Genomic DNA, 26,385 nt, shown 5'->3' on the forward strand with positions numbered 1-26,385 from the left:
TAATATATCATGGAATTCCCCTAATAATGGCAATCAAGTCTCCGTCCCTGACTTTCGCTTGGCTGATTTCATAGGACTGAAAAATTACTTAGGTGGGATGAACTGGAATGACCTGACTAAGGGTCAGGTAGGTGGTGATGGTTGCCGATATGATGCTTTCCAGGGCATAGTTCTAGCTGCTCAGTCAAATTATGTTCCAAATAGGGAAATCAGATCAAACAAAAATGATCCTAAATGGATGAACAATAGATTAAAATATCTGATTGGTCAAAAGAGAGGCATATATAGGCAAATCAAAAGAGGAGAGGGGCAATTGAGAAATCGATATATTCAGTTAAAGAGAGAAATAAAAAAGGGAATTAGAAAAGCAAAAAGAGATTATGAGGTTAAAGTTGCAAGAGAATCGAAGACTAACCCAAAAGGATTCTTTCAGGTATACAGAAGTAAGATCAGGGACAAGATAGGCCCACTCAAAAGTTCCTCGGGTCAGCTCACTGACAGTGATAAGGAAATGTGTAGAATTTTTAACACATACTTCCTCTCAGTTTTTACACAGGAGGATACCAGCGATATTCCAGTAATGATAAATTATGTAGAACAGGACGATAATAAACTGTGCACTATTAGGGTCACAAGTGACATGGTCCTTAGGCAAATAGATAAATTAAAACCTAACAAATCCCCAGGCCCTGATGAACTGTATGCAAGGGTTCTAAAGGAATGTAAAGAGGAGCTTAGCACACCTTTGGCTAATCTTTTCAACATATCACTACAAACTGGCAAGGTGCCAGATAAGTGGAAAATGGCAAATGTGATACCTATTTTCAAAACAGGTGACAGGTCCTTAGCTTCGAACTATAGACCAATAAGCCTAACCTCCATAGTGGGAAAATTTATGGAATCAATAATTGCCGAGGCAGTTGGTAGCCACCTTGAAAAGCATATATTAATCAACGAATCTCAGCATGGTTTTACAAAGGGGCGTTCCTGCCTTACGAATTTATTAAATTTTTTCACTAAGGTATTTGAGGAGGTAGATCATGGTAATGAATATGATATTGTGTATATGGACTTCAGTAAGGCTTTTGACAGGGTCCCACATCAGAGACTATTGAGGAAAATTAAAGCACATGGAATAGGAGGAGAAATTTTTTCCTGGATAGAGGCATGGTTGACAAATAGGCAGCAGAGAGTTTGCATAAATGGGGAGAGATCAGAGTGGGGAAGTGTCACGAGCGGTGTTCCACAGGGGTCAGTGTTGGGCCCCCTGCTGTTCACAATCTACATTAACGACATAGATGAGGGCATAAAGAGCGACATCGGCAAGTTTGCCGATGACACCAAAATAGGCCGTCGAATTCATTCTGACGAGGACATTCGAGCACTCCAGGAAGATTTGAATAGACTGATGCAGTGGTCGGAGAAGTGGCAGATGCAGTTTAATATAGACAAATGCAAAGTTCTAAATGTTGGACAGGACAATAACCATGCCACATATAAACTAAATAATGTAGATCTTAATATTACGGATTGCGAAAAAGATTTAGGAGTTCTGGTTAGCAGTAATCTGAAACCAAGACAACAGTGCATAAGTGTTCGCAATAAAGCTAATAGAATCCTTGGCTTCATATCAAGAAGCATAAATAATAGGAGTCCTCAGGTTGTTCTTCAGCTCTATACATCCTTGGTTAGGCCTCATTTAGATTATGCTGCACAGTTTTGGTCACCGTATTACAGAATGGATATAAATTCTCTGGAAAATGTACTCTCTAGAAAGACGTAGAATTAGGGGGGATATGATTGAGGTGTATAAATGGAAGACAGGAATAAATAAAGGGGATGTAAATAGTGTGCTGAAAATATCTAGCCTAGACAGGACTCGCAGCAATGGTTTTAAGTTGGAAAAATTCAGATTCAGGAAGGATATAGGAAAGTACTGGTTTGGTAATAGAGTTGTGGATGAGTGGAACAAACTCCCAAGTACCGTTATAGAGGCCAGAACGTTGTGTAGCTTTAAAAATAGGTTGGATAAATACATGAGTGGATGTGGGTGGGTGTGAGTTAGACCTGATAGCTTGTGCTACTAGGTCGGTTGCCGTGTTCCTCCCTTAAGTCAATGTGACCTGACCTGACTAGGTTGGGTGCATTGGCTTAAGCCGGTAGGAGACTTGGACCTGCCTCGCATGGGACAGTAGGCCTTCTGCAGTGTTCCTTCGTTCTTATGTTCTTATGTTCTTATACATTCCCCTCTTTGCCTCCAAGATCAAAGTTCTTTGTCTCCACAGACTCCTAAGTGCACTGCTCACCCTTTTCCCATCATCAATTCTATGATTCACCTCTTCTTTCATAGACCCATCGGCTGACACGTCCACTCCAAAATATCTGAATACATTCACCTCCTCCATACTCTCTCCCTCCAATCTGATATCCAATCTTTCATCACCTAATCTTTTCGTTATCCTCATAACCTTACTCTTTCCTGTATTCACTTTTAATTTTCTTCTTTTGCATACCCTACCAAATTCATCCACCAACCTCTGCAACTTCTCTTCAGAATCTCCCAAGAGCACAGTGTCATCAGCAAAGAGCAACTGTGACAACTCCCACTTTATGTGTGATTCTTTATCTTTTAACTCCACGCCTCTTGCCAAGACCCTCGCATTTACTTCTCTTACCACCCCATCTATAAATATATTAAACAACCACGGTGACATCACACATCCTTGTCTAAGGCCTACTTTTACTGGGAAATAATCTCCCTCTTTCCTACATACTCTAACTTGAGCCTCACTATCCTCGTAAAAACTCTTCACTGCTTTCAGTAACCTACCTCCTACACCATACACCTGCAACATCTGCCACATTGCCCCCTATCCACCATGTCATACGCCTTTTCCAAATCCATAAATGCCACAAAAACCTCTTTAGCCTTATCTTAATACTGTTCACTTATATGTTTCACTGTAAACACCTGGTCCACACACCCCCTACCTTTCCTAAAGCCTCCTTGTTCATCTGCTATCCTATTCTCCGTCTTACTCATAATTCTTTCAGTAATAACTCTACCATACACTTTACCAGGTATACTCAACAGACTTATCCCCTATAATTTTTGCACTCTCTTTTGTCCCCTTTGCCTTTATACAAAGGAACTATGCATGCTCTCTGCCAATCCCTAGGTATCTTACCCTCTTCCATACATTTATTAAATAATTGCACCAACCACTCCAAAACTATATCCCCACCTGCTTTTAACATTTCTATCTTTATCCCATCAATCCCAGCTGCCTTACCCCCTTTCATTTTACCTACTGTCTCACGAACTTCCCCCACACTCACAACTGGCTCTTCCTCACTCCTACAAGATGTTATTCCTCCTTGCCCTATACACGAAATCACAGCTTCCCTATCTTCATCAACATTTAACAATTCCTCAAAATATTCTCTCCATCTTCCCAATACCTCTAACTCTCCATTTAATAACTCTCCTCTCCTATTTTTAACTGACAAATCCATTTGTTCTCTAGGCTTCCTTAACTTGTTAATCTCACTCCAAAACTTTTTCTTATTTTCAACAAAATTTGTTGATAACATCTCACCCACTCTCTCATTTGCTCTCTTTTTACATTGCTTCACCACTCTCTTAACCTCTCTCTTTTTCTCCATATACTCTTCCCTCCTTGCATCACTTCTACTTTGTAAAAACTTCTCATATGCTAATTTTTTCTCCCTTACTACACTCTTTACATTATCATTCCACCAATCGCTCCTCTTCCCTCCCACACCCACTTTCCTGTAACCACAAACTTCTGCTGAACACTCTAACACTACATTTTTAAACCTACCCCATACATCTTCTACCCCATATTGTTATAAAATAATGATCATAATAATAATAATTACTGTTATTATTATTATTATTATTATTATTATTATTATTATTATTATTATTATTATTATTATTATTAGTAGTAGTAGTAGTAGTAGTAGTAGTAGTAGTAGTGGCAGTTGTTGTAGTAGTTATTGTAGTAGTAGTAGTAGCAGTAGTAACAGAAGTAGTAGTAGTTGTAGAAGTGTTGTTTTCAGATAGATAAATTCAGGTGACCACATTGAATATTTGTCAACAACTGCTATGTGAATAGTGGCAGCAAGTGTAAGGTGAGGTGAATCATAGAATTGACGAGTGAAAAAAAGTGACCCGAGGAGTCCGTGGAGACAAAGAACTTTATCCATGACAGCAAAGAAGGGAATGTATGAGAGTATAGTTATACCAACGCTCTTGTATGGGTGTGAAGCATAGGTTGTGAATGTTGCAGCAAGGAGAAGGCTGAAGACAGTGGAGATGTCATATCTGAGGGCAATGTGTGGTGTGAATATAATGCAGAGAATCCCTAGTCTGGAGATTAGGAGGAGGTGTAGGATTACCAAAACTATTATCCAGAGAGCTGAGGAGTGGTTATTGAGATGGTTTGAACATGTAGAGAGGAGGGAACGAAATAGAATGATTTCGAGAGTATACAGATCTGTAGTGGAGGGAAGGCGGGATAGGGTTCGGCCTAGGAAAGGTTGGAGGGAAGGGGTAAAGGAGGTTTTGTGTGCGAGGGGCATGTGTGCGTGAGCGTGTTAGACAGGAGCGAATGGAGACAAATGGTTTTTATTACTTGACGTGCTGTTGGAGTGTAAGCAAGGTAACATTTATGAAGAGATTCAGGGAAACCAGTAGACCGAACTTGAGTCCTGGAGATGGGAAGTACAGTGTCTGCACTCTGAAGGAGGGGTGTTAATGTTGCAGGTTTATATCTGTAGTGTAGACATGCCTCTGACAAAGACAATGATAGAGTGAATGATGAAAGTTTTTCTTTCTCGGGCCACCCTACCTTGGTGAGAAACGACCGATGTGTTAATAAAAAAAATAATAAATAAAACATTCAGTGGCCACTTAATCATTGAAACCCTTCTAGTGATGGGTAGGACAACCCATTACTCCCAAAACAGCCTGAATTCTTCTTGGCATACATTCAAAAAGATGGCATAAGTCTGCATTACGCAGACTTATGTCACATAATGATAACATTTATGAGACTTATGCCTCCGTCTGCATTATCCCTGTCGCATGTATTGGCGTACACGAGGCTCCGATCATCTAGTTTAATAATGATTCTTTTGAGGTGATTTTTATCTTCGGCGATAATTTTTAACTGTGTTAGAAAATTATGCAACACTGCACTATTCTAGCCACGTACAGGTAACTGCGGTTATGCAATTCTGGTATATCTTCCTATTTATAGTCATAACTTTTATGTGCTAAATTCATAAAGCCATTGAAACCACACAGTGGTGACGTGTACTTAGCTCACAGTGGTGACGTGTACTTAGCTCTGTGAAGACCTGTTTGTGTGCTCTTGAGTGGTGACCTGTACTTTGAGTGCTGACCTATACTTAACTCTGTGAAGAAGTGTCTTGTTTGCTCCCGTGGACTGAACCAAGATGCCCTCCATCGAGCAACTTTACCAGCAACTTAAGGAAGAATTGAGGGCAGCGAAGATGGAGATACGGCGATTGACCGAGGAAAACAAGAGGATTCGTAGTAGTCCTCCTGTTTCGAGTCCTCAGGTCAAGAAGGGATCGTGGTCAGTGGCTGGACAGCAGGGGACGACGAAGTTGACGATCAAGAAGACGAATGGAAAGCCAGAAACGATGAAGAAGAAAGAGACTGCTGTGGAAACTCCCGTGGAAACCTCCAACGCATTCTCGGTGCTACCCGACGAATGTGAGTCTACTACTGGGATCGTCACGACGAACGACAACAAGGAAGGTAAGAATATTGTTGTTGTTGGGGATAGCCAGGTTAGATACATGGATAGGGCATTCTGCTTGAAGGACAGGAGTAGGAGACAAAGGGTATGCTTTCCTGGGGCTGGGATGGAGGACATTGTTAGCCGGCTTGACAACATCATGAACGGTAATGGGATCAATCCTATTATTTGCCTCAGTGCTGGAGGCAATGATGTAGGCAAGCGTAGAAGTGAGGATTTAGTTAGAAAGTTCAGGACAGCTATAGACATGATTAGGAAGAAGGGGGGGCGCCCTGTTATATGTGGCATTTTGCCAAGAAGAGGTGTTGGTAATGAATGGTTGTCCAGAGCAATTGGTATTAATTGTTGGCTGGATAAACACTGTAAGGATAATGCAGTACCATTCATTGACAACTGGGACAACTTCTATGGCCGAAATGACATGTATGCCAGGGATGGGGTTCACTTATCCAGGGCAGGTGTGGGTTTTCTTGCTAACTCAGTTGAGGGGGTTGTTAGGACTTTAAACTAGGATTAGTTAGAGGTATGGGTTTAGAAATGATTAATAATGAGTATGGATATATTGACTTATGCTCTGATATTAAGAATCTTAATAGTAACTGTCATGTAGTAACTCTGGGTAATGATAATTTCAGAAATTGTGTAAAAACAAAGATGAATAGGAAAAATGTGCAGAAGAAAAAACATATGATGGTATTTTATGCTAACAGTCGAAGTGCAAGAAATAAAATTAATGAACTACGTTTGGTAGCATGTGCTGGGAACTTTGATATCATTGCATTAACTGAAACGTGGTATGATTTAAAGAGTCGGGATATGACTGCTGAGTGTAATATTCAGGGATTTAAGTTGTTCAATGTGGATAGATGTAATGGGAAGGGGGGAGGAGTTGCATTGTATGTTCGAGAAAATATTAATTGTTGCATAAAAACAGGTATAAAAATAGATGGAGCAGTAACAGAGTCTGTTTGGGTAGAGTTCGTGGAGGGTCAAGAAAAACTAATTCTAGGTGTAATATACCGACCTCCAGGCTTGGATCACGATAGAGGGAGACTTCTTTGGGACGAAATTGTTAGGGCTTCTGGACACAGTAACGTAGTCATAGTAGGGGACTTTAACTTTAGCCAAATTGACTGGAATTCTTTGACAGGTAATCTAGAGTCCAGTGACTTCATGGAAACAGTTCAGGACTGTTTTCTGAAACAGAGTGTAACTGAACCTACCAGGGGTAATAATTTGCTAGACCTAGTCTTGTCAAATAAGGAAACACTCGTGAATAATCTGGAGATCACTGAAGAGCTTGGCGCAAGTGATCACAAATCCATCACCTTTAGCATTAATTGGGAATGCAAGAATAATGATAATACAGTAAAAATCCCCGATTTTCGTTCTGCCGATTATAATGGACTTAGGGAACATCTGTCTAATCTTGATTGGGGTTATCTAGCTAATGATTTTATTGACGATAATCATACTTATGAATATGAAGGGATCTGCTTTTATGATTGTTTTCTTAATAATGTACACAGTGCCCAGAGTATATACATTCCCCAGAGAGAAATTAGGTCTAATAATAACGATCCCAAATGGGTTAACAGGAGGCTAAAGCATCTATTAGGGGAGAAAAGGGGAATTTATAGGCGCATCAGAAGAGGAGAGGTTAACCTTACTGACCAATATGTTCAGCTTAAAAGAGAAGTAAAAAAGGCGATTAGAAAGGCTAAACGTGACTATGAAATTAGAGTCGCTAATGAATCAAAGACTAATCCAAAGGGGTTCTTTCAAGTGTATAGGACGAAGGTGAAGGAAAAAGTAGGACCTCTGAAATCTGGGAATGGACAGCTGACGGATAATGAACTGGAAATGTGTTCCTTATTTAATGACTATTTTTTGTCAGTTTTTACACAGGAAGATGTAAATGAGATTCCAGTAATTAACAATTATTTAGTTCCTGATGAATTTAAGTTAACTAATATTACTGTCACGAGGGACATGGTTATTAAACAGATAGACAAACTGAAACAAAATAAGTCCCCGGGACCCGATGAGTTGTTTTCAAGGGTACTTAAGGAATGCAAGATGGAGCTTAGTCAGCCATTAACGAGTGTATTCAATGCGTCCATCCTTACCAGTGTTGTGCCAGAGATGTGGAAGATGGCTAATGTGGTTCCTATATTCAAATCAGGGGATAAGTCCACTCCTTCAAATTACCGTCCAATAAGCCTGACATCTATAGTGGGCAAGTTATTAGAATCAATTATAGCTGACATTATCAGAAGTCACCTTGAAGAGCATAACTTGATAAATGAATCTCAGCATGGATTCACGAGAGGTCGTTCCTGCCTGACAAACTTACTGACGTTCTTCAATAGAACATTTGAGGCAGTTGACAGTGATAAGGAATATGATATTGTTTATTTGGATTTTAGTAAAGCCTTCGACAGAGTACCTCACAAGAGACTCTTAAGAAAAGTGGCAGCTCATGGTATAGGAGGTAAAGTTCTAGCATGGATTGAGGCATGGCTTACCAATAGAAAGCAGAGAGTTACCATTAATGGAGTGAAATCTGAATGGGGATTAGTCACTAGTGGCGTTCCACAAGGATCAGTTTTAGGCCCTCTCTTGTTCATAATTTACATTAATGACCTTGATGAAGGGATTACGAGTGACATGAGTAAATTTGCTGATGATACAAAGATAGGCCGTATAATTCACTCTGAGGAGGATATCAATGAACTCCAGGACGATTTGGACAAATTAATGTCTTGGTCTGAAAAATGGCAGATGAAGTTCAATGTGGATAAGTGTAAGGTACTTGCCCTTGGTAATGATAATAACCCTCGAAGCTATAATCTAGGTGAAGTAGAGCTTGGTCATACAGAATGTGAAAAAGACTTGGGAGTCATGGTAAGCAGAAATCTAAAGCCAAGACAGCAGTGCCTTAGTGTGCGCAACAAGGCCAACAGATTACTTGGATTTATCTCAAGAAGTATAAGTAACAGAAGTCCAAAAGTTATTTTGCAGCTCTATACATCACTAGTGAGGCCTCATTTAGATTATGCTGCTCAGTTTTGGTCTCCTTACTACAGGATGGATATAGACTCATTAGAGAGCATACAGAGAAGAATGACTAAAATGATTTACTGTGTAAGGAACCTCCCGTATGAAGATAGACTTAAAGCCTTAAATCTCCACTCTCTGGAGAGGCGTAGAATGAGGGGAGATATCATTGAAGTGTATAAGTGGATGACAGGCATAAACAAGGGAGATATTAATAAAGTACTGAGGGTGTCGAACCAGGTAAGAACCAGAAATAATGGATATAAGTTGGATAAATTTAGATGTAGAAAGGACATAGGTAAGTACTGGTTTTCTAACAGAGTTGTAGATGCGTGGAACAGTCTTCCTAGTGGGGTGATAGAGGCTAGGACCTTGTGTAGCTTTAAGAAGAGACTGGACAAATATATGAGTGGGAGGGGCTGGGTTTGATTGGTGCCATTGGGTACGGGAGTTATTTCTTGGGTGGCTTTAGGTAGAGATCGTTTTGATAAGGACCTGCCTCGTATGGGCCAGTAGGCCTTCTGCAGTGTTCCTACATTCTTATGTTCTTATGTTCTTATGAACACAAGAACGATGGAACACTGCAATAGGCCTACTGGATCATACTGATCAGGTCTAATTCACACCCATCTACACCCACTCCTCTACCCGTCAAACACTAAGGCTATCCAAAATTCTTGCCTCAGTGATGCTACCTGAGGTTTTTTCTTCTTATCTACAACTCTGATGCCAATCCAGTGCTTCCCAATATTCTTTCTGCATCTAAATTTGTCCAACTTGAATTCATTATTACGAGTTCTATCTTAGTAAGAAATTTTCAACAAACAATTCATATCTTTTCTTGTTTACCATTCTATACTTCAGTCATATCTCCCTTAATTCTACAAAATGAACATAAGTCCTTACAGTAAAATTGAGATCATAATATAAATGAGGCCTTAACCTTCCAGCTGCCCTTACTTTTATACAGACAATTTTCGAAAATTCGTTTCCTTGCTATAACTTCAGAAAGCCTCTTAGAAGAAAGTTGAAAATGTTAAAGAAGTGTGTAGGTGCCACTTTTAATATCGAAATCTTAGTATTATTTTGCGTTAAATTACTGGGGAAAGCCACCTCAAGTGCGACGCCTTGATGCAGGTGAAGGGCTCTTGATCCAAAGAATTGGATTAATTCTTCCCTTCCTTGGATTTAATGTGAATGTCTCCCATTTCCTTGGCGTTATAAGACCCCTTGGGGTTTAGTACTTTCTTCTGATTCAAGTAACGCAATTCTGAACGGCATCCGTAATTAATGGTTTATGTATCTTATGAAATGAATAAAACTGTTTAGGCTTTGTTGGATTCTGTGAAATAACCGGAAAATGCAGCGCCTTGTCGGGTTCATACATTTAATGTTGAAGTGTTTTCCTCAAAGGATGTGTAAATTTCAATAAGTTAATTTTACTAAATAATTTGTCGTCCCTGAAATACCAAAATAATGTCTCTTTTGGTCATAAATTAAGCAGTGTTTGACTTTAATGAATTATCCAAGATTAAATCTACAGATGCTCGTGGCTTGGTTGGAAACGTCCTCAGTTAGGAATCGATCCCCGGCACTAAGTAGATACCTTGGTATTAGCCGACTGCTATGGGCCATATCCTGAGTGACAAAATTAACCTAAGTTGCCCGAAAAGCTCTACATAACAAGAGTTCAGCTCCATGAACTCTTCACTCTTAGCAAGCCGCTAACCAGACTGAGAGTCGAAGATCTAAATGAATTTTTTATGAGAAAGCCACAGAATTTGGTAAACACAAACCTATCTGATGTTATCCTGACGCCAAATGACTTCGAACAGGAGATAAATGACATGCCCATGCACTCTGCCCCATGGCCAGACTCATGGAACTCCGTGTTCATCAAGAACTGCAACTAATTTTAGGTCACTGATAATGAATATCATGGTTAAAATTGTTTGTTAGCTCTGCTTTTCGATATACACCTACATGTTCCAACAGGTTCCAACAGGCTTACGGTAGTGTTTCTTATCACACTCACAGTCATAGAAGGTGGTTGTGCTGTGCAAGTTTAAATTTTGAGGTGAAAGGTAGGTGATTTTCTTAGCCAAACAGGGCGGATACACCAAGTACTGCTGCTGTTTATGTGAATGGGACAGTCGTGCAAGAGGTTCCCACTACATCAGGAGAGACTGGCCACCTCGTCAATCATTGGAGCCTGGGATGGAAAATGTTCAACATCCATCTCTCATTGAACCAAACAAAATTTTGCTACCACCACTATACATAAAACTGGGGTTCATCAAAAATTTGTAAATGATATGGACAAATCCGGTCAGGGGATTCAAGTATTTAACATCAAAATTCCCCTCACTGAGCAACTCTAAGAGTCTTCAATAGTCCTCAGATTCAAGAACTTCTTAAAGATGGTGACTATGAATCAGACCTTCATGGGGAGGAGAAAGCTACTTGAGAGGCTCTCTCGGAAACAGAAGGGAAGGCAACTATGAAGAATTGATGGAAAACCTCATCAAGGCTTACAAGAACATGGGATGTAACATGTCACTTAAAATCTACTCTTTGGACTCACATTTAGGTTTTTTTCCAGCGAACTGTGGGGCAGTTAGTGACGAATATGGTGAAAGGTTTCATCAAGATATTTCAACCATGGAAAAATGGTATCAGAATGGGACACAAGAATGCTTGCAGACTGTTTCTGGACATTGGCAACTGGGCCACCTAGCTGGCCCAATTGCTAACGCGTCGGTCTGGAGTTTTTTGACTCTGAGTCGAGTCTGATCGCGTGTTCTAACCTCGCCCTTGGTATGGTTTGTTTGCAATAGTGTCATTACGATTTCGTGAGTCAGAGAACAAGCAACACCTGGGCTTTCCTGACCCAGGTAAGACTCAAGTAACTCACAGCTTCTTCAGCCCACTATAAGCGTCAAGCAAAAAGGCAAAGAGTAGGTACGGATTAGAGTATAAGACATACTAATACATGTACGCTATAATAAAATAATAAAATATTACATGTCTCATATATTTAAACCTATAACCAAAAAGCATTTTCCAATGTGATATTTGGATTTAGGACATGAAAATACTTAAGAATTAATTAATCTCACTTAAGAAGCATAAAACTTTTCAAAAATTGTTGACCAGTGTTACATCATATTTACGTCGCTACTACACCTGCGGCTTCTGTATCTGGCTGAAGAAGTTTACTGTGTAGGCGATACGTTTCAACAGTAAAGACACTCAACTGTTGCACATGCGTTTTACTCATCAACTTGTCCTTATTTTATACCATTTTCAACACAGCTAGAGCTGTAACAGTTGCATCAAGTACTTGTATAAATAAAGATTAGTATTATTATTATTAATGTATTTTATGTGTCGTTACATGTATGTGCCCTCAATATCACTGTCAAAAATTTGAATGCTACAATGAAAGTCTAAATGGAGCTTGTTTGCTTACTTTCTTATTTATTTCCGTACATTATTAAGTACTTATTAAGATACCTGAGATACTGCTCAGTCTTAATTAAGAAACAACTTGAACTGATTGTGCCTGTGAACGTCCTCTTTTATGGGAGAAATTTGGAAAAAATTGTTACATAAAATGTAACAGTTTTTAAGTGCCCAGTCCGATTCGCTCTAACCCTTCAACGCTGATAACTTAATACGATAATGTAGCTTCAAACAGGCACCAAACTTAATGTGTTGATGTCTTGATTAGAATACTGACCTGTCTGAGATAACAGGAGTATTGCCTCTCAAGGTTAACTTCAAAACTGGAAGGTTTGAATAAATTTAGCGTTGGGTGTGTGCGAATTTGCCATTTTATTATTTTTCTGTTTTGAAGAAACTGGTATATTAGTTTCCGTACCATAACTTGGATTCTTCAAATTCTCTTCAAATCTTTAACGCTAACACATATCTGCATTAGAAACTTCCTTTGAGCTCTGCACTCTTCCACTCGCATGTATTAAGATGCAGGGGAGATGAAGTTATGCAATACGAGGATATGTTTCTCATATATCAAACCCACCGAAGTATAGTTCACGAAATCGTAATAACACGATCGTAAACAAAGCCAAGGAACGGGTGAGGTTTGAACCAATGGCGAGTGAATCGTAAAACTCCAGGACAGTGCGTAAGCCTCTCAGCCGTGTTGCTTACACACTGGCCTGGAGTTTTACGACTTATTCGACCGAATTACAGCTAGTTCACTCTGTCCTCAGTCACACATATTATTCATAGAAGAATTATTTGTTATAAATTAACTTATATTTCATAACTGGCAGAAGAGATGCTGAACTAAAATAGAACTTTAGCATGATGGAAACAAACAAGTTGTATCTCATCCAGTCGACCCTGTCATAAGAAAGAATTTTCATGATCACTTGCTTCCTAGCAACATTTTCTGAAGAGTACACACATCCCCACCCCGTCTTAAAATTGCTAAAGCAGCGTCACGATGTAAAATCCCAAGGCAAACGTACTGCCAGTTTGATCTAATATAATAAATATACCTAATGAATGCAGAGATCTCAGAAACTTCTTTGAAAATTTCTCAGAAATTTATGACAAATTTCACAAAAATCTAAGAAAAAAACATTTCATAAAACTGTATAAAAATCAGAATTAAGCTTTAAAATTTTCTGAAACTTAATTCAGAAAATTATGAAAAACACAATAAAATCAACAAAAAAAAAAATCCCAGTAAACAATGGAAAATTCCTTTAAATTTAAAAACAACAAACTTTGAGTTCGGTGATAAGAGAGACAAACTTACCATTGACAAGAGTGTGGAGGTCGTCCGGGTGACTGAGATAGTTAGGGTCGATTACAGGAAGATCACGAGGGTGTTTTGATCTGAGGAAGACTGCCCCACGGCTCTTGGGTCGTAGCAAGATCAGGTTGATTGTGAAACCTTGTCTCCCAAACAGCGACCTCGAGTACTCTATGTATTTCTAAAAACACACAGAAACATCAAATTTGTATAATAAAATTTATATCAAATATTTTCGTGGGTTCATAGACATTCATGCAGACCAATCTTTGTGATAATATTTAGCTCTGTGAAAACCTTAAACAGTCAAAACAAAAGATTCACAAGCTAATACAATGTAAGAGTTGTCACAGTTGAGTTTTGTTGATGACACTTTGCTTTTGGGAGATTTCGAAGAGAAGCTTCGAAGGTTAGTGGACGAGTCGGGAAGGAATGTGAAAGAAAGAAATTAAAAGTAAATATAGGAAAGCGCAAGTTGAAGAGAGTATAAAAATAATAGGTATTGAAAGACGGGATATCAGAATGGAAAGAGGGAGTATGCAAGAAGTGAATGTACTCACCTAATTGTTGTTGCAAGGGTCGAGCGGGGAGTGGACTTGTCGGAGGACAGGTCTTTGAAAGAGGCGGCGAGCTATAGAATAAGCGAGGGGAAAAAGGTGGATACAGGAGGAATCTGCTTATATGGCAGGTTTGGTTTCAGGATATCGCCTTCTAGCGAAAAATCACCGTAAAGCAAATAACTCTTTTTTTTCACACTGGAAACATTGGGTACCTGGGTATTAGTCGACTGGTGTGGGTCGCATCTTGGGACAAAATTTATCTAATTTGCCCGAAATGCTCAGCATAACAAGGGGCTTTCTGTAAAGTAGTATGTTATTGATGTCAGCTAGGACTGTATACCTTGTACATGTTTACCTGGAGTTTACCTGGAGAGAGTTCCGGGGATCAACGCCCCCGCGGCCCGGTCTGCGACCAGGCCTCCTGATGGATAAGAGCCTGATCAACCAGGCTGTTACTGCTGGCTGCACGCAATCCAACGTACGAGCCACAGCCCGGCTGGTCAGGTACCGACTTTAGGTGCTTGTCCAGTGCCAGCTTGAAGACTGCCAGGGGTCTTTTGGTAATCCCCCTTATGTATGCTGGGAGGCAGTTGAACAGTCTCGGGCCCCTGACACTTATTGTATTGTCTCTTAACGTGCTAGTGACACCCATGCTTTTCATTGGGGGATGTTGCATTGTCTGCCAAGTCTTTTGCTTTCGTTGTGAGTGATTTTCGTGTGCAAGTTCGGTACTAGTCCCTCTAGGATTTTCCAGGTGTATATAATAATGTATCTCTCCCGCTGCGTTCCAGGGAATACAGGTTCAGGAACTTTAAGCGCTCCCAGTAATTGAGGTGTTTTATCTCCGTTATGCGCGCTGTGAAGGTTCTCTGTACATTTTCTAGGTCAGCAATTTCACCTGCCTTGAAAGGTGCTGTTAGTGTGCAGCAATATTCCAGCCTAGATAGAATAAGCGACCTGAAGAGTGTCATCATGGGCTTGGCATCCCTAGTTTTGAAGGTTCTCATTATCCATCCTGTCATTTTTCTAGCAGCTGCGATTAATACAATGTTATGCTCCTTGAAGGTGAGATCCTCCAACATGATCACTCCCAGGTCTTTGACGTTGGTGTTTCGCTCTATTTTGTGGCGGGAATTTGTTTTGTACTCTGATGAAGTTTTAATTTCCTCATGTTTACCATATCGGAGTAATTGAAATTTCTCATCGTTGAACTTCATATTGTTTTCTGCAGCGCATTGAAAGATTTGGTTGATGTCCGCCTGGAGCCTTGCAGTGTCTGCAATGGAAGACACTGTCATGCAGATTCGGGTGTCATCTGCAAAGGAAGACACGGTGCTGTGGCTGACACCCTTGTCTATGTCAGATATGAGGATGAGAAACAAGATAGGAGCGTGTACTGTGCCTTGTGGAACAGAGCTTTTCACAGTAGCCGCCTCGGACTTTACTCTGTTGACTACTACTCTCTGTGTTCTGTTTGTGAGGAAATTATAGATCCATCTACCAACTTTTCCTGTTATTCCTTTAGCACGCATTTTGTGCGCTATTACGCCATTGTCACACTTGTCGAAGGCTTTTGCAAAGTCTGTATATATTACATCTGCATTCTTTTTGTCTTCTAGTGCATCTAGGACCTTGTCGTAGTGATCCAGTAGTTGAGACAGACAGGAGCGACCTGCTCTAAACCCATGTTGCCCTGGGTTGTGTAACTGATGGGTTTCTAGATGGGTGGCGATCTTGTAGAAATAAAGATTTTATTGTTATTAGTATTATATATGCCTGATAACATGTTTATACTATCATATATTAAATTAGCAGTAGAAGTAGGCATAAAAAATATTAAAAAAAAAGTAAAATGTATATATAATACACGATGTGGAAACTTATTTGGTCTACCTAAGCTTTGCGAGCCCCCACATCCACCCAAAACAAACACAGACACACACACACACACACACACACACACACACACACACACACACACAAGGGAAACAGAAATAATGGGAAGAACAGAACGAGTCCTTGGTTCACCCAAAGATGTAGGGAGGCAAAAACTAGGTGTACTAGAGAATGGAAAAGGTACAGAAGACAGAGAACTCAGGAAAATAAAGAAATCAGCCGAAGAGCCAGAAACTAATATGCACAGATAAGAAGGGAGGCTCAGAGACAATATGAAAATGACATAGCATCAAAAGTAAAGACTGACCCGAAGCTGTTGTACAGCCACATCAGGAGGAAAACAACAGTCAAGGACCAGGTAATCAGACTGAGGAAGGGTGATGGGGAATTCACAAGAAACGACCGAGAGGTATGTCAGGAGCTCAACACAAGATTTAAAGAGGTATTTACAGTGGAAACCAGTAGGACTCCAAGAAATCAGAACAGGGGGGCACACCAGCAAGTGCTGGATGAGGTACATATAACCAAGGAGGAGGTGAAGAAGCTGCTATGCGAACTTGACATCTCAAAGGCGGTGGGACCAGACAACATCTCTCCATGGGTCCTTAAAGAGGGAGCAGAGATATTGTGTGAGCCATTAACAAAGATCTTCAACACATCATTTGAAACTGGGCAACTCCCTGAGGTATGGAAAATGGCAAATGTAGTCCCAATTTTTAAAAAGGGAGACAGACATGAGGCACTAAACTACAGACCTGTATCACTAACGTGTATAGTATGCAAGGTCATGGAGAAGATCATCAGGAGGAGAGTGGTGGGGCACCTGGAAAGAAACAAGTGTATAATTGACAACCAGCACGGTTTCAGGGAAGGAAAATCCTGTGTCACAAACCTACTAGAGTTTTATGACAAGGTGACAGAAGTAAGACAAGAGAGAGAGGGGTGGATCGACTGCGTATTTTTGGACTGCAAGAAGGCTTTCGACACAGTTCCTCACAAGAGGTTACTGCAAAAGCTAGAGGACCAGGCAAACATAACAGGAAAGGCACTGCAATGGATCAGAGAATATCTGACAGGGAGGCAACAACGAGTCATGGTACGCGACGAGGTGTCAGAGTGGGCGCCTGTGACAAGCGGGGTTCCACAGGGGTCAGTCCTAGGACCTGTGCTGTTCTTGGTATACGTAAACGACATAACGGAAGGGATAGACTCAGAAGTGTCCTTGTTTGCAGACGATGTGAAGTTAATGAGAAGAATCGAATCGGACGAGGATCAGGCAGGACTACAAAGAGATCTGGACAGGCTACAAGCCTCGTCCAGCAACTGGCTCCTTGAATTTAACCCTGCCAAATGCAAAGTCATGAAGATTGGGGAAGGGCAAAGAAGACCGCAGACACAATATAGTTTAGATGGCCAAAGACTGCAAACCTCACTCAAGGAAAAAGATCTGGGGGTGAGTATAACACCGAGCATATCTCCTGAGGCGCACATCAATCAGATAACTGCTGCAGCATACGGGCGCCTGGCAAACCTACGGATAGCGTTCCGATACCTCAGTAAGGATTCGTTTAAGACTCTGTACACCATCTACGTCAGGCCCATACTGGAGTATGCAGCACCATTTTGGAATCCACACCTAGTCAAGCACGTCAAGAAATTAGAGAAAGTGCAAAGGTTTGCAACAAGACTAGTCCCAGAGCTACGGGGATTGTCCTATGAAGAAAGGTTGAGGGAAATCGGCCTGACGACACTGGAGGCCAGGAGGGTCAGGGGAGACATGATAACGACATATAAAATACTGCGCGGAATAGACAAGGTGGACAAAGACAGGATGTTCCAGAGATGGGACACAGACACAAGAGGTCACAATTGGAAGTTGAAGACTCAGATGAATCGAAGGGATGTTAGGAAGTATTTCTTCAGTCATAGAGTAGTCAAGTCGTGGAATAGTCTAGAAAGTGAAGTAGTGGAGGCGGGAACCATACATAGTTTTAAGGCGAGGTATGATATAGCTCATGTAGCAGGGAGAGAGAGGACCTAGTAGCAATCAGTGAAGAGGCGGGGCCAGGAGCTATGACTCGACCCCTGCAACCACAAATAGGTGAGTACAAATAGGTGAGTACACACACCAAGCAGGGATAACAGGGAAGGCACTACAATGGATCAGGGAATACTTGTCAGGAAGCAGCGAGTCATGGTACGTGGCGAGGTGTCAGAGTGGGCACCTGTGACCAGCGGGGTCCCACAGGGGTCAGTCCTAGCACCAGTGCTATTTGTGAACGACATGACGGCAGGAATACACTCCGAAGTGTCCCTGATTGCAGATGACATGAAGTTGATGAGAAAAATTCATTCGATCGATGACCAGGCAGAACTACAAAGAGATCTGGACAGGCTGCAGAACTGGTCCAGCAATTGGCTTCTAGAGTTCAACCCCACCAAGTGCAAAGTCATGAAGATTAGGGAAGGGCAAAGAAGACCGCAGACGGAGTACAGTCTAAGAGGCCAGAGACTACAAACCTTACTCAAGGAGAAAGATCTTGGGGAGAGTATAACACCAGGCACATCTCCTGAAGCGCACATCAACCAAATAACTGATGCAGCATATGGGCGCCTATCAAACCTCAGAACAGCATTCCGACATCTTAATAAGGAATCGTTCAGGACCCTGTACACCGTGTACGTTAGGCCAATATTGAAGTATGCAACACCAGTTTGGAGCCCACACCTAGCCAAGCACGTAAAGAAACTAGAGAAAGTGCAAAGGTTTGCAACAAGACTAGTTCCAGAGCTAAGAGGTATGTCCTATGAGGAGAGGTTAAGGGAAATCAACCTGACGACACTGGAGGACAGGAGAGATAGGGGCGGACATGATAACGACATACAAAATACTGATAGGAATTGACAAGGTGGACAAAGACAGGATGTTCCAGAGATGGGACACAGCAACAAGGGGACACAGTTGGAAGTTGAAGACACAGATGAATCACAGGGATGTTAGGAAGTATTTCTTCAGCCACAGAGTAGTCAGGAAGTGGAATAGTTTGGGAAGCGATGTAGTGGAGGCAGGATCCATACATAGCTTTAAGCAGAGGTATGATAAAGCTCACGGTTCAGGGAGAGTGACCTAGTAGCGACCATTGAAGAGGCGGGGCCAGGAGCTTGGACTCGACCCCTGCAACCTCAACTAGGTGGGTACAACTAGGTGAGTACAAATGTAGTCCCCATTTTTAAGAAAGTAGACAGAAATGAGGCACTAAACTACAGACCAGTGTCTGACGTGTATAGTTTGCAAAGTCATGGAGAAGATTATCAGGAGGAGAGTGGTGGAGCACCTGGAACGGAACAAGATTATAAATGACAACCAGCATGGATTCATGGAAGGCAAATCCTGTGTCACAAACCTTCTGGAGTTTTATGACAAGGTAACAGAAGTAAGACACGAGAGAGAGGGGTCGGTGGATTGAATTTTCCTGGACTGCAGGAAGGCCTTCAACACAGTTCCTAACAAGAGATTAGTGCAGAAGCTGGAGGATCAGGCGCGTATAACAGGGAGGGCACTACAATGGATCAGAGAATACATGACAGTGAGGCAACAACGAGTCATGGTACGTGAAGAGGTATCACAGTGGGCGCCTGTGACAAGCGGGGTCCCACAGGGGTTCTAGGACCAGTGGTATTTTTGATACATTTGAATGACATGATGGAAGGGTTAGACTCTGAAGTGTCCCTATTCACAGATGATGAGAAGTTGATGAGAATTAAATAGGATGAGGATCAGGCAGGACTACAAAGAGACCTGGACATACTGGACACGTGGTCCAGAAACTGGCTTCTCAAATTCAACCCTGCCAAATGCAAAGTCATGAAGATTGGGGAAGGGCAAAGAAGATCGGAGACAGAGTATAGGCTAGGTGGACAAAGACTGCAAACCTCACTCAAGGAGAAATATCTTGGGGTGACCATAACACCGAGCACGTCTCCGGAGGCACACATCAACCAGATAACTGTTGCAACATACGGGCGCCTAGCAATCCTGAGAATAGCGTTCCGATACTTTAATAAGGAATCGTTCAAGACACTGTACACTGTGTACGTTAGGCCCATACTGGAGTATGCAGCACCAGTTTGGAACCCACACCTGGTCAAGCACGTCAAGAAGTTAGAGAAAGTACAAAGATTTGCAGCAAAGCTAGTTCCAGAGCTCAGGGGAATGTCCTACGATGAAAGGTTGAGGGAAATCAGACTGACGACACTGGAGGACAGAAGGGTCAGGGTAGACATGAAAACGACATACAAGATACTGCGTGGAATAGATAAGGTGGACAGAGACAGGATGTTCCAGAAAGGGGACACAGAAACAAGGGGTCACAATTGGAAGCTGAAGACTCAGACGAGTCACAGGGATGTTAGAAAGTATTTCTTCAGTCATAGGGTCGTTAGGAAGTGGGATAACCTAGCAAGACAAGGTATGACAAAGCTTAGGAAGCAGAGAGAGAACCTAGTAGCGATCAGGGAAGAGACTGGGCCAGGAGCTGAGTCTCGACCCCTACAACCTCAATTAGGTGAGTACACACACACACACACACACACACACACACACACACACACACACACACACACAAAGACAGGATGTTCCAGAGATGGGACACAGCAACAAGGGGACACAGTTGGAAGTTGAAGACACAGATGAATCACAGGGATGTTAGGAAGTATTTCTTCAGCCACATAGTCAGGAAGTGGAATAATTTGGGAAGCGATGTAGTGGAGGCAGGATCCATACATAGCTTTAAACAGAAGTATGATAAAGCACACGGTTCAGGGAGAGTGACCTAGTAGCGACCAGTGAAGAGGAGCTAGGACTCGACCCCTGCAACCTCAACTAGGTGAGTACAACTAGGTGAGTACACACACACACACACACACACACACGCACACACACACACTAGGAGCTGAGTCTCGACCCCTGCAACCACAATCAGGTGAGTACAATTAGGTGAGTACACCAGTTGGCAAAGGTAGTGTACATATTAATTGATAAATTTACTCTTCAAGGAAGGTGTAGGTAGGTTTATACAGTTAGTAACTAATATTAGGATTATTGAGGCAACTTTAGATATTAATATTGTAGTCCTAGTTATTAACATAGGTAAGCTTAGGCTTTTAATACAGGCGAACATTAGGTTATATTTGCTGAGGAGAGCTGGCAACTCCACGCCTGAAAGAAGGCGGCAGGGAGTGAGAGCCGCTAATTCTCCCTTCTTGGACTGGACACCATGGTGATAACAACATACCAGGAGCTATAGCTCGGTGCCCCACGTGTCTCCAAAATACTTGGCCTGTGGAATAAAGAATCATAGAGGCGTCCCAGCGTACTGTGGATATTCGTTTCTATCTAGGCCCCTGCCTCTATCTGGTATAGCTGGTCGGCGATATTCTGAGGAAGGTGGGTCATTTGAGCTGTGGGTTATAAGCGGGAGAACGCCCGCTATGAGATAATAATTGTGGACATCTCTCCTTAAGTATTAGTCTGTAAGCTAGTGTCACTTACTGCATAAACATAGCTTAGACAATATCCTTTGAAATCAGGGAGCTCTGAGGTGCAGGTAGGACACTAATACCTCAGGAATACTTGCAGAAATTAAGTCCTTCACTGCATGTGGTGTCTTGAATGTGAGAGACCAGAGGAGTTTAAGTCTTGGGGAAATTGGAAGAATCTGGTGACATATTTTTCTCCACCAAGTAAGATAGTCCTTTTATTTGTGCATGAAGCTAGGAATTTCTTGCAAGATCAGTTGCATATGAAAATGTGTCATGTAAGCCACTTGTGACACTGAGGCAACTAATCTCAAGGGTCTGTGTCAACAGCACATGCTCTGTGAAGACCTGTTTGCGCGCTCTCTACGAATTGAAGCAAGATGCCCTCCATCGAGCAACTTTACCAACAGCTTAAGGAAGAATTGAAGTTGGCGAAGATGGAGATTCGGCGACTGACCGAGGAAAACAAGAAGATTCGTAGTAGTCCTGTTTTGAGTCCTCAGGTCAAGAAGGGAAACTGGTCAGTGGCTGGACAGCAGGGAACGAAGTTGACGATCAAGAAGACGAATGGAAAGGTAGAAACGATGAAGAAGAAAGAGACTGCCGTGGAAACTGTTGTGGAAACATCTAATACATTCTCAGTGCTACCCGACGAATGTTAGTCGACTACTGGGAACATCACGACGAACGACACCAAGGAAGGTAAGAATATTGTTGTTGTTGGGGATAGCCAAGTTAGGTATATGGATAGGGCGTTCTGCTTGCAGGACAGGAGTAGGAGACAGAGAGTTTGCTTTCCTGGGGCTGGGATGGAGGATATTGTTAGCCATCTGGATGACATCATGAGAGGTAATGGGAGCAATCCTATTATCTGTCTCAGTGCTGGAGGCAACGATGTTGGCAGACGTAGGAGTGAAGACCTGATTAGCAGGTATAGGTCAGCAATAGAAATAATTAGGAGTAAGGGTGGGAACCCTGTCATATGTGGTATTTTGCCAAGGAGAGGAGTTGGAAGTGAATGGTTGTCCAGGGCAATTGGTGTCAATTGCTGGCTGGACAAATACTGTAAGGAAAATGCGGTAACATTCATTGACAACTGGGACCTCTTCTATGGCAGAAATGACATGTATGCCAGGGATGGGGTTCACTTATCTAGGTCTGGGGTGGTAGCACTGGCAACTGCAGTGGAGGGAGCAGTTAGGACTTTAAACTAGGAATAGTTAGTGGTATGGGTTTTGGCAGGAAAACAGTGAAGTCCCAGTGTAGTAATATTATGAGTTCTAGGGGAACTAGTAATAAGCAGAACGAGGTAGATATTGAAAAGCCAGGGACTTTGGGTGATAAGGACAGTAATAGGTTTAGTAGAAAAACAGAAATGAGCAGGAAAGGTAAAGAGAAAGGAGAGTCTTTCAATGTTTATTATGCTAATTGCCGTAGTGCTAGGAATAAGATGGACGAGTTGAGATTAGTTGCTAGTGCAGGTAACATTGATGTATTTGCCTTAACTGAAACGTGGTTTAATTAAAAAAGTCGGGACATGCCTGCGGAATGTCATATTCAGGGTTTTAAATTGTTCCAAGTAGATAGAAGTATCGGGAAGGGGGGTGGGGTGGCACTGTATGTCGGAGATCGCTTGAACTGTTGCATAAAAACGGGTATTAAGTCTGAAGTAACGCATACAGAGTCTGTTTGGATAGAATTTTCAGAGGGGCATGAAAAACTGATTTTAGGAGTGATATACCGTCCCCCAAACTTAGATAGGGACCAAGGGAGACTACTATGGGAGGAAATTGTTAAGGCCACAAGGCACGATAATGTAGTAATTCTAGGAGACTTTAACTTTAGTCATATTGATTGGAATTTCTTGACTGGGAATTTAGAATCATACGACTTCTTAGAAGTAGTTTAGGATTGTTTTTTGAAGCAGTTTGTGACAGAACCTACAAGGGGAAATAACCCGCTTGACTTAGTTATGGCAAACAATGAATCCCTTGTTAATAATTTAGAAATTTCAGAGGAACTGGGTGCTAGCGACCACAAATCAATTACATTTAGCATTGAATGGAAGTACGATAGTAGCGATAACTCATTAACAGCCCCAGATTTTCGCTTAACAGATTACGATGGGCTTAGAGAACATTTATCATCTGTTGACTGGGGTAACGAAGTGAGCTATCAATATGACAGTTTTCTGAACACTATACATGCTGCTCAAAGAACGTTTATCCCATATAAAGAAATTAGATCAAATAGAAATGACCCAAAATAGATGAATAATAGGCTCAAATATCTACTAGGGCATAAGAAAGGAATTTATAGGCGTATCAAAAGAGGTGAGGGTCATCTTATGAATCAGTATATTGACATTAAGAGGGACATTAAAAAGGGTATAAGAAAAGCTAAAAGGGACTATGAAATTAAAGTTGCTAGGGATTCTAAAACTAACCCAAAAAGTTTTTTCCAGGTCTATAGAACAAAAGTTAGAGATAAGATAGGTCCCCTTAAAAATAACTATGGGCACCTTACTGACAAAGAGAATGAAATGTGCTCGATTTTTAATAATTATTTTCTCTCAGTTTTTACACAGGAAGACACTAACAATATTCCAGTAATTAATTTTTATAGTGGGCTAGAAGAAGATAAATTATGTAACATCACAGTCACTAGTGAAATGGTTGTGAAGCAGATAGAAAGACTGAAGCAAAATAAGTCGCCGGGTCTTGATGAGGTTTATTCAAGGGTTCTTAAGGAATGCAAAATGGAACTCTGTGAACCATTAACTAATATTTTTAATTTATCTCTTCAAACATGTGTAGTGTCTGATATGTGGAAGATGGCTAATGTAATTCCTATTTTTAAAACAGGGGACAAGTCGTTACCGTCAAATTACCGCCCAATAAGCCTGACCTCAATTGTAGGCAAATTACTACAAGAGGCCGGTCTTGTCTAACTAATTTATTAACTTTCTTCAGTAAAGCTTTTGAGGCTGTTGACCACGATAAAGAATTTGATATTATTTACTTAGATTTTAGTAAGGCTTTTGATATAGTTCCTCACCATAGACTGTTAAAGAAAGTGGCAGCTCATGGCATTGGGGGAAAAATGCTCTCGTGGATAGAGTCATGGCTCACTGACAGGAAGCAGAGAGTGTCCATAAATGGGGTTAAATCCGAGTGGGGATCTGTCTCTCCAAGAGAGAACCCGCAGTAATGGATTTAAATTAGATAAGTTTAGATTTAGAAAGGACATAGGAAAGTATTGGTTTGGAAATAGGGTAGTAGATGAGTGGAACAGTCTACCTAGTTGGGTTATTGAGGCTGGGACTTTGGGTAGTTTCAAATTTAGGTTGGATAAGTACATGAGTGGGAGGGGTTGGATTTGAGTGGGACTTTCACATCAGAGCTTATTTCTTGGGTGGCATTGAAAATTGGGTTGGGCAAATGTTTTGTTAGTGGGATGAATTGTAATGACCTGCCTAGTATGGGCCAACAGGCCTCCTGCAGTGTTCCTCCTTTCTTATGTTCTTATGTTCTTATGTTCACCCGGAGGCAGTCCAGACAAATTTCTGCATGGTCCTTCGAAACCGTAATGTGGAATAGGTAATTTAGCAGACACATTGGTTTTAATTTAGCTAGGCCATAGTTAACGTACCAGGGATTAACAAAAGTTAGGTTAAGTTAGCACACCTAGGCCCAGAGACTTACACAAGTTAGGCTAGGCTAAGGTAACTACTCACAGAATTTTACTCTCTACAGTGATTAAAATCTCTAGTTGGTCGATGCATGCAGGGGATGAGATGAAAAGCTGTAAGCCTTCTCCCTGAAAGCTGGCTGCCTTGGATCAACGTCTAGCAGTGTGCTAGGCGCCAAAGTATTGTCCAGTGTGGTGAGAATGGTATAGCACTGCGTACCTTGTTCCAAGGTTCGTAGGTTCCAGTCTCCTTGGGCAAGAGATCAGTGTTTGTGTATATTTCGCCTGCTCTTGCGAATTCCTTATATATATATATATATATATATATATATATATATATATATATATATATATATATATATATATATATATATATATATATATATATATATATATATATATATATATATATATATATATATATATATATTTTTATTATTATCACACTGGCCGATTCCCACCAAGGCAGGGTGGCCCGAAAAAGAAAAACTTTCACCATCATTCACTCCATCACTGTCTTGCCAGAAGGGTGCTTTACACTACAGTTTTTAAACTGCAGTATTAACACCCCTCCTTCAGAGTGCAGGCACTGTACTTCCCATCTCCAGGACTCAAGTCCGGCCTCCCGGTTTCCCTGAACCCCTTCATAAATGTTACTTTGCTCACACTCCAACAGCACGTCAAGTATTAAAAACCATTTGTCTCCATTCACTCCTATCAAACACGCTCATGCATGCCTGCTGGAAGTCCAAGCCCCTCGCACACAAAACCTCCTTTACCCCCTCTCTCCAACCTTTCCTAGGCCGACCCCTACCCCGCCTTCCTTCCACTACAGACTGATACACTCTTGAAGTCATTCTGTTTCGCTCCATTCTCTCTACATGTCCGAACCACCTCAACAACCCTTCCTCAGCCCTCTGGACAACAGTTTTGGTAATCCCGCACCTCCTCCTAACTTCCAAACTACGAATTCTCTGCATTATATTCACACCACACATTGCCCTCAGACATGACATCTCCACTGCCTCCAGCCTTC

General features: G+C 41.4%; 1 protein-coding gene across 1 annotated transcript in view; it reads right to left on the reverse strand.

Annotated features, from left to right (window-relative positions):
• LOC128684336 (glucose dehydrogenase [FAD, quinone]-like) overlaps window positions 1-26,385 on the reverse strand; it is a 206,842-nt gene that overhangs the window by 66,083 nt on the left and 114,374 nt on the right. The window contains exon 10 of the mRNA XM_070098289.1: window positions 13,669-13,846. Coding sequence (XP_069954390.1) covers window positions 13,669-13,846 — 178 coding nt within the window. The remainder of the gene's footprint in view (window positions 1-13,668; window positions 13,847-26,385) is intronic.

This window comes from Cherax quadricarinatus, chromosome 4 (assembly GCF_038502225.1).
Source record: "Cherax quadricarinatus isolate ZL_2023a chromosome 4, ASM3850222v1, whole genome shotgun sequence".
Classification (NCBI taxonomy): Eukaryota; Metazoa; Arthropoda; class Malacostraca; order Decapoda; family Parastacidae; genus Cherax; species Cherax quadricarinatus.